This window comes from Limanda limanda, chromosome 19 (assembly GCF_963576545.1).
Source record: "Limanda limanda chromosome 19, fLimLim1.1, whole genome shotgun sequence".
Lineage (NCBI taxonomy): Eukaryota > Metazoa > Chordata > Actinopteri > Pleuronectiformes > Pleuronectidae > Limanda > Limanda limanda.
In genome coordinates, this window is record NC_083654.1 from 22264900 (window position 1) to 22274899 (window position 10000).

The window sequence follows — 10000 nt, forward strand, 5'->3', positions numbered from 1 at the left end:
CCTGAAGGAAGAAAAACTATAATTAAATGATCTCATTGTTTTGAACTCTGATCTTGTGCCGAAAGGAACTTGTGTGAGATCAAAACATGCGTCAGACGTCCGGAGTCCACAAAGCTCCAACTGTTCTTCACATCCACAAATTCAATAAACATTAGCTGATCAGATTAGCAGCCTCTACTGTACACAGACACACGTGTATCCTATCCATAAAGTTGTATAAAGTTTTATAAAGTTTTTTAAACTGACTCATCAGGCTGTGAACTCATGGTCGGAGCCGAGGCTGAAATCAGGTGAGAAGCCTGAAGGTGATGAACGCTCTGGATTCACACGCTCGGCCGCTCACATCCTCGGGACCTTCAGGTCGACTTCCTGCTCATTGGCTAACGTGTTGTTTGAGGTCGACTGTCTTCAAGCGCCGACTTGTTCTGAGACGAGAGCTGGAGACGAGACAGTGTCCCAATAATCTGAGTCTTTCCTCACACTGATTAGTGACTTACTGATTTCACAGCTTTAATGATCAGATCAACAACGAGACGAGTCACCGTGTGGACGATGTTTCTACACGAGTCTGTAAAGTCTGAATCAGTGTCGACTCCACCGGGAGTTTGAGACAGAGGCTGAACAGAAGAGCTGCAGCAGAGGACAGTCTGAGGACCAATCAAAACCATCAACCTGAAGATGAGCAGAATCCTACATCTTCTTTAGAGATGGTTTCATAAAGAACAAACCTGTAACAATCTAAATTCAACTGAGGATCAACACTTTAGGAAACGTGTCCAAATGCATCTGACAGATCGGTGGAGAATTAAAGAGGCGGCTGCTGGAGGACTTGTATTTTTAAGATTAATCAGAAACAGATTTACAGTTTATTCTGATATATATTTATATATATGGAGCTGGGAATCATTACAACGAGAACAAAACCACAGGGTCAGGAATAAAGAATAAATCACAGGGGAACTGGAATGTAAAAAAACAAGCTGCAAAGAGTCTGGAGAACAAATGTCTGGAGCTCGGTCGTTTCCCCTCCAGAGAGAAAGAGAGAAAGTCACAATACTGCTGGAGTCCGAACCCGCTGCCAGAACAGAGCGAGTGAGCGAGAGAGAGAGAGAGAGAGAGAGGAAGGGAGGAGGATGAGGGGGGGCGAGGGCGAAGGAAAAGGTACAGCTGTGAAAAAGAAAGTGAAAGGTTGAAGAAATCAAAGAAAGTTAAATATGTAGGAAGAGAAAGTGGGAGAAAGAAAAGAGAGAGAGAGAGAGGAAGAGGAGGGAGGGAGGGGGCGAGAGAGGGCGAGGGACATAGATAAACAGTACGCCCCCCCCTCTCTCTCTCTCTCTTTTCCTTGCCAGCTGTTAAATTCCTCCATTGTCTTTCCCCTTCACACGAGGAACAGAGCAGCGTCTGTCTCTCACAGAGAAACCCTCAACGCTCTGAAACAACAGGTCGGGGGGGCAGCCGGCACCGAGGTGATCTGATAACCTCCAGGGGGGGGGGGGGGGCACGTCGGACTGAGGGACAGACACGTCCACTGCTGAGGACGTCCGTGATAAGACACGACTCTTATTCTCTCTGAAGGTCGAGTCCCCAGAGTCCCTGGAGTCTGTTGTTTCAACATCTCCTTCCAACATCCCATAATAACAAAGAGCAAAGTACAACGATCAGGGTTGAAAACAGATTGATAAATAAACTTGTTATCTTCGCTTGCAAAATTCCGGGAATATTCAAAGTTGGAAACTTTCCATGGGAATTAACGGGAATTAACGGGAATTAACGGGAATAAACGGGAATAAACTGGAAATGTTGAGGGTAATTTATACTAACTGTATTTACCTTGTCATATACAGACATAAATATAAACATTTTGTTTTGTCATAGGCTGATTTGAGCCCTGAGGAAACTTTGGGCACTTGACTATATGCTTCTGCATCGTTGTGTCATTCTTAACATAGGTCTTTGCACAGTATTTGCAAATGTACACAGCCTTTCCTTCTACATTGGATGAGGTGAAATGTCTCCACACATGAGAGAGTGCACGTGGCATTGTTCTGTAGAATAAGATGAGGAAAAAGTTTGTAAAAAAACACTAATGCAATGCCAGAGATATAAATAGTTAGCCAAACAATTGGAATCGTCTGTAAACATATTTTACAATTGATGGATAAATGAATGGAAATAGTCTAGATGAACAGATGAACAATCCTCAATCAGCATGATAATATATTTTCCCAGTAATATCATGGAAACTTACCTGACTAGTCCTGCACTCTACAGCAGGCCTCAGTAGCCCTGCTGTAGAGTGAAGCATGCTGGGAGTTATCTGTGCATGTGATGGAAGAATGCACAGTGGAGGGTTGAAACTCAACGTTCCATACATCTTTAAAATAGAGTTTTGAATGATGTTTTTATTGCTCAGCGTTTAATTTTTTATTTTTTTTTCAAAATTCCCAAAATTCCCGAGCTAAACTTTCCGGAAACTTGCCCCTTTGCAACCCTACTTGTGAGAAACTAACAAACATTTGACGAGTTCACATCAGAAGTTTCTATTTCGATCCGATTGTAAAATAATGTAAACGTCAGCGTTAAAAAGTGTTTTTATCTCCAGCAGATGAAACCGCCAGCGAGGATCTACTTCCTGTTTCTGCATCGATAAATAAACGTGTGAACTCTTTTTGTACACGAGCAGATTTAAAAAAAAGCTTTCCCACAGATTTGTGTTTTGACATTAGAGAGAAACCTTAGAGGTTTACCAGAGGCTGAGAAAGAGGAAACCTTTTCTGGGAGTTCACCAACGTGTCAGGTCACTTCTCTTATTCATATTTTAAGACTCTGATGACCCATCGTTTATCAAATGAGATGTTTCAAACTGGAATGAGCTCAAATCCCTGTTGTCCACTAAGTTGTAAATAATATGAGAATAAACCTCATAATGTTTCCAGACTTCTCTGCCTCTCTTTCTATCGCTCGCCCTCCAGGTCGAACTCTCCTTCCTCTCAGTGTTTTCCTTTCCCACAGGCTGCGTTCTCACAGATGCATTGTGGGTAAAACTATCAAATATCTCCACATGGTCGAGACTCAGAGGCCAGTTACTCAGAGGCCAGTTAGAGAAACAGAGGGAAGAGGAGAAGAACTAATCTGGGTTTTTAAAGTGCAGAATAAAGAGAGATGAGCAGAGTTCACTGTGAGGATTTGAATATGTTTGAAAAAGGAATAAATGACGACGCAGATTTCACTTCTTTCTGGGGAATGGAAGTGAAATAGAAATAAAAAACAGATTCACAAACCTTGGACGGGAGGCGAGCCGTCAGCAGGTAGGCTCTGTGAGACGCCAAGGCCTGAGGACAGAGATGGACATCAGTGAGACAGACAGACATCAGATAGACAGACGGACATCAGTGAGACAGACAGACATCAGTCAGACAGACATCAGTGAGACAGACAGACAGACATCAGACAGACAGACAGACATCAGTGAGACAGAAGGACATCAGTCAGTGAGACAGACATCAGTGAGACAGAAGGACATCAGACAGACAGACAGACAGACAGACATCAGTGAGACAGACAGACATCAGTGAGACGGACAGACAGACATCAGTGAGACAGACAGACATCAGTGAGACAGACAGACATCAGTGAGACAGACAAAAGGACAGACAGACAGACAGACATCAGTGAGACAGACATCAGTGAGACAGACAGACATCAGACAGACAGACAGACAGACAGACATCAGTGAGACAGACAGAAGGACAGACAGACATCAGACAGACAGTCAGACAGACAGACATCAGTGTGAATTGTGTGAATGTGAGTGAGGATCAGAAGTTTCTCTCTCCACCAGCAGCTTCTTCTATTTTCACTTCTTCAACAGCTGGAACGTTTTCCACCAACGTCCCATCTGTCCCCACGTGTGGGACGTCTGTCCTCCAGGAGACAGACGTGTGTCCTGGAGGAGAGAGAGTTCCCGATGAGCCGCTCGCTCGCCCAGCTGCGTTTCTCTCTGACAGGTTTGAGTTCTTTGAGTTTGAGTTTCAGTCTGAACGTTTTCACTGGAGAGAAATTATATAAAAGAGAGAGAATGAGAGGAAGCGACGGAGGGCGAGCAGCTGAGCGAGGTCACTCGGGGTCGTGTGAGGTCAGCGAACAGCCAATAGGACAGAGCGGAAGGGAGGGGTCAACCCGGCCGAGGGGCGGGGCCTGTCCGGACCCAGCGTGGACAAGCTGGTTCTGTTTATAACGTCTGGAAACGTGTCAGACCGGCGAGGGCGAGGGAGCAGGTGAGAGAGAGAGAGAGAGAGCGCCGGCCGAGCACATGACAGGGAAACAGATGTGCAGCAGGAAAACATCTGGAGCAGGACGCACGGCGAGCAGCAGCTGGAGCCGCGGGTTCGATTCCGTGGTTCAGGCCAGGGAACAGTTCACAGACACAGGATGAAGTGATTATAGAATCTTATTAATAACTGAATCAGATCATCTTTCTGAACAGGAAACGAGTCGAATGCTGGATTATTGTTTCTATAAAAATATAAAAATACACAAAACACAAAATGGGGATCTGAGATAAACTAAACTAATAAACTCAATTAAAAAGTAACTTTCATTTACACAAATAGCAGTGTGTGTGTGTGTGTGTGTGTGTGTATGTGTCTCTGTGTGTGTGTGTGTGTGTGTGTGTATGTGCGTGTGTGTGTGTGTGTGTGTGTGTGCGTCTGTGTGTGTGCTGCTCTGAGTTGCCCCAGTCAAGTCCAGACAGGAGCAGCCTCCACATTCTGCAGACTCGTGGAATGTGGCTGAAGGTGAAGTTTTTAGAAATTGTGTTGAGCTGAACTCTGTGTTACCAGAAGGTTTGAGTCCTGTGAGATTTCACACACACACACACACACACACACACACACACACACACACACACACACACACACACACACACACATACACACAGACACACACACACTCAGAACTATTTGGTCCCGCACGTCCTCGGCTGATGAACAACACACAAACTGATAAGATGATGAGACTCAAGCAGACAGAAGATTCCTGGAACTAGTCGATCAATAAAGATACAGATAAGAAGTGAGAAGTTTGTTCCTAGTGCCTCACAACTCAGTGTGAGTTGTGTGTGTGTTCACAACCTGAAAGAGTTAAATGAAGAAACACTGGGTGGTTTGTTGTTGCAATATAAACTGTTTTCTTTCTTAAGGAATCGAAGAGAATGGTAAAAAGTGAATCCCAGAGGAGGATCAGAGTGTGAGCTGGTATCCTGAAGGACCTGGTGACGGATCTGTGAACGAGCTGGAGAGACTCTGAGCATCAGATCCTGACTCACAGCAGCAGCAGCTCCTCCCACTCAGATCCGTCCAGAACTCAACCCAACAGAACTCAACCCGACAGAACTCAACCTCACAGAACTCAACCCAACAGAACTCAACCCAGCAGAACTCAACCCGACAGAACTCAACCCAACAGAACTCAACCCAACAGAACTCAACCCAGCAGAACTCAACCCAACAGAACTCAACCCAACAGAACTCAACCCAACAGAACTCAACCCAACAGAACTCAACCCAACAGAACTCAACCCAGCAGAACTCAACCCGACAGAACTCAACCCAACAGAACTCAACCCGACAGAACTCAACCCAACAGAACTCAACCCAGAAGAACTCAACCCAACAGAACTCAACCCAACAGAACTCAACCCAGAAGAACTCAACCCAACAGAACTCAACCCAACAGAACTCAACCCAACAGAACTCAACCCAGCAGAACTCAACCTCACAGAACTCAACCCAACAGAACTCAACCCAACAGAACTCAACCCAGCAGAACTCAACCCAACAGAACTCAACCCAACAGAACTCAACCCATAAGAACCAGGAGGAACCCGAGGAGCAGAAGGACCCAGAGGAGCAGAAGGAACCACCGCTTCAGGCCACAGAGTTGAACCTGGTCTCCTCTGCTCGGCAGCGTCTCAGAAACTTGAACCTTCTGATCGTGTCTGAGCTTCTCGACCTGCAGGGACACGTCCACCTGGAGATCTGTCTCCTGGAGCAGAGGATTATCACCTCGGCTGAGGAGGTTGTGTTTCAGTCTCTGTTCCTCTGCAGGTTCACTCAGAAACTACTAAATCTATTTAATTTAATTATAAATCTCTGCTGTGATGTGAAAGGAGTGAATTTCCTTTTTAGCAGAAACCAACCTGCTCATCTGGGTGTGAACGTGTGATTGTGACCAGGTCTCTGCTGCTGGATCCGATCTGATTGATGTGTTTTTTATCCTTTGATGATGAGCGTATGGAAAGGGGAGGGGCCTGAGGTCGTGACCCGGAGACGTGCTGCTGCAGGTCATGTACATTTTAAACCTGAACTCTGAAGTGTCACATTTAGAAATCAACGGAGCCGTCACTCACCAGCACTCTGCTCTCCACCTTGTCACCTTTGACCTCCAGCTGGACCTTGCGCCTCAGGGTCAGCTTCACCCTCCGACCCACGGCCTCTCGCACGCTCTCTGCAACAGGGGGGGGGGGGGAAACACGGTCAGAACCTGGCGAGCAGCAGCACAACAGCTGGAGGCGTCAAATTACAGCAACAGAGGTTCAGAGCTGTGGTGTCATGGAGTCAGGAATAGAAGCAGCTGGAACTCAGGGTTTCATTAAAGTGGGAATAATGTGTTGCTTCACGAGGCGTTCAGGCAAACTCGTAATTACGAGCTTCATCAGGAGGATCCACAGGAACTCAGCAGCACCAACACTAGTGTCCTGTGGGTTTTATACATTTAAATTAGTTGTGTTGGAGATATGATGTTAAAACAACAGAGATGAAGATATAGAATCGTCTTTAATGAAAAACATATTGAACAGGAGCTTAAACACGTCTGTAAATCTGTGGAGTTTCTGCAGGTGACACTGTTAATTCTTCATCTTAGGCTTCTTCATCCTCTTCATCATCTTCATCATCTTCTCCTTCTTCTTCCCATTGTCCTTTATTTTCTTCTTCTTTTTCAATCCAGATGTTTTGGCTTCATTTTTGGGAGCAGTCATGTCGTCCATCTTTATTTACAGTAACATTTCAGATGTACGTTCTTCTTCTTCTTCTTCTTCTTCTTCTTCTTCTTCTTCTTCTTCTTCTTCTTCTTCTTCTTCTTCTTCTTCTGCTTCTTCTGCTTCTTCTTCTCCTCCAGCTGTTGCTCCGTTCACAGTTACGTGTTTCTGCAGTTTTGCGTCTGTCCCTGTTTGTTTGTCTCTAAATTGACTCTGAGGGAGACTCTGCTGGAGCCACTGTGGGAACATCCAGAGATGGGGGGGGGGGAGAAGAGGCGAGGAGGACGAGGGAAGAGAGAGAGGAAGTGAGGAGGTGAAGTGAGGGGAAGAGTGTGTGTGAAAGCGAGGGCCCGCCTTCATGACATCATGCCGCCCTCCTCCTCTCGGAGCCCGAACACAACAAGGTCACAAGGACGATGAAAACATTACGGCATGAAGCCCCGCCCCCAGCAGATCTCAGGGAGTTTAGACTAAACGAAGATGGTCTCCTCCTCTTCTCCTCTTCTCTGTTTACAGCTTTATCAGGATTAAGTTCTGAAGTTTGAAGTTGTGTTTTCAGGCCTGCACTGAAGTTCTGACGTGTTCCTCACATGTTCCTCATTGGTTCCTCACATGTTCCTCACATGTTCCTCACATGTTCCTCACATGTTCCTCACATGTTCCTCACAGGTTCCTCACATGTTCCTCACATGTTCCTCCCAGGTTCCTCACATGTTCCTCACAGGTTCCTCACAGGTTCCTCACATATTCTGCAGGTTCTGTCTGTCAGACATGTTCTGGATCTTCTCCTGCAGCCTCCTGGTTAAACATCTGTAACATGTCAGAGTCCATGTGAGGAACCAGCAGGACGATGTGTGGAAGCTTCTCAGTGAGAGAGTGAATGTGGAACTGGAACATGTGAGATATTAAACATCTTCACAGATTTCTCCTCCAGCTTGTGAAGCGTGATGATCTCTTTCTTTCTGTTTGGAATCCAGATAACCTGAGTGCAGAGTCTGGATGTGAGTCAGCGGGGGGGTGGGGGGGTGGAGTCCATCACAGACCAAAGGTCACGTTACTCATTTCAAACCGGCTTCATTCAAACAAGGAGTCCAAAGTGCAGCTGAAGCGATTTATTGACTATTTGATTTACTGGAAGATTAATCTTCAACCAGTGTTTTGATCGGTGCGTCCAGCGGCTCCTGGTGCGGCCGCTCGGCATCGACCCTGTGACGCTCTGCTGGTGATGAGCAGCATCAGGTCAACGTGCAGCTGGAGACACAGAGCTCCATTCATCCGTGTGTCCGACGCCGTCCAATGAGAGACGAGCTGCAGGCGTCCTCGGGGTCGTGAGTCACTCGGCCGCCGCTCGCCGTCTGACAACAGGAAGCTTCAGCTCCACATCACTCTAACTTTAAATCAGCACAACTTTATCAACTGGTTAAAAGTTGTGGCGAGCAACATGTTCTTTACAGGAAGTCGTTCCTCCCAAACGCAATAAGACCGTTCAACTCCTCCCCCTCCGTCAGAGCCTCCATCACAGAACTGCACTAAACCTGTCTCCTGCTCTGTGGACCTGTACAACACTCCGCTCCATATACACTGACTTCACATCATATGTGATATGTGTTCATATAAACCATATTGACATTATATATCATTTTATACAATAATATTGTCTTCTGCACACTCTGTCTACATATTCTTACACTCATAGGATATTATATTATCTATTGTATAGTCAAATACTTATATTTATACCTCTACTATATATCATATATTATATCATACTCTCTGTATATTCTTTGTATATATAAGTCTATATACACATATTTATACATGTGTACATGTTATAATTATTATTATTATATTATTACTACTACTATTATTATTATATATACTGTTGCTGCCATTATTACTATATACTGCTATTATATTGGTATAATTACTATCACATATAAATATATATTATGTTATATTATAAACTATATATACTGTACTATTTTTATATACTGTCTAACAATAACATTACCATCATATCATCAGTACTATTACCATCATCTTGCCACTGCACCTTATCTACCTATTTATCTTGTGCTTCTGTTTTTATTCTTTCTACCTCAATATTTTTTATTTTATTCTATTGTATTTTATTGTATTCAAATATACCGGCTGCTATGACGACTTAATTTCCCTTCGGGGATGAATAAAGTAATCTATCTATCTATCTATCTATCTATCTATCTATCTATCTATCTATCTATCTATCTATCTATCTATCTATCTATCTATCTATCTATCTATCTATCTATCCATCCATCCATCCATCCATCCATCCATCCATCCATCCATCCATCCATCCATCCATCCATCCATCCATCCATCCATCCATCCATCCATCCATCCATCCATCCATCCATCCATCCATCCATCCATCCATCCATCCATCCATCCATCCATCCATCCATCCATCCATCCATCCATCCATCCATCCATCCATCTATCTATCTATCTAAGTTGAAGACAGGATGGCTGCTGCACTTCTTCTATCAACATGGCCTCTTGCAGTCTGAAACACCAGCAGATCAGTATAGACAACTAAATAAAAATGTAGCCTCACATAACTATAACTAACATAACTTCGCCACTAGACGAGCAACAGAAGGAAGGTTTTCTCTCTCCAGAGCTAAAACCAATTTTCTTAAACGCACTGTGGGATCAGAGCCATGAAGTCATGGAACCTACGACCAACAGAAATTATAAACGTGACACGTAAATGTATGTTCAAAAATCAAATAATGAAACACTTGGGTACAGCATACTCGTGACACTAGATGGTGATGTACTGTACATAAATGTGTAGTATTCTATTACATGGTTTGCAGTTTTCGCTTCTATGGAATTGGATATTTCAGTGTTTTATATCATGACAAAGGTAAAATTGCATAACCACTCAGTTAATTTTTGATATCTGTAATGTAA

The 10000-nt window shown here is 44.3% G+C and overlaps 1 protein-coding gene across 2 annotated transcripts in view; it reads right to left on the reverse strand.

The window, feature by feature from the left end:
- LOC133025568 (F-actin-uncapping protein LRRC16A) overlaps positions 1 to 10000 on the reverse strand; it is a 28165-nt gene that overhangs the window by 16803 nt on the left and 1362 nt on the right. For both annotated transcript variants that reach the window (XM_061092264.1, XM_061092263.1), the window contains exons 2-3: positions 6410 to 6507; positions 3282 to 3332 (exon numbers count right to left, since the gene is read on the reverse strand). In XM_061092264.1, the coding sequence (XP_060948247.1) occupies positions 3282 to 3332; positions 6410 to 6507 (149 nt within the window). The remainder of the gene's footprint in view (positions 1 to 3281; positions 3333 to 6409; positions 6508 to 10000) is intronic.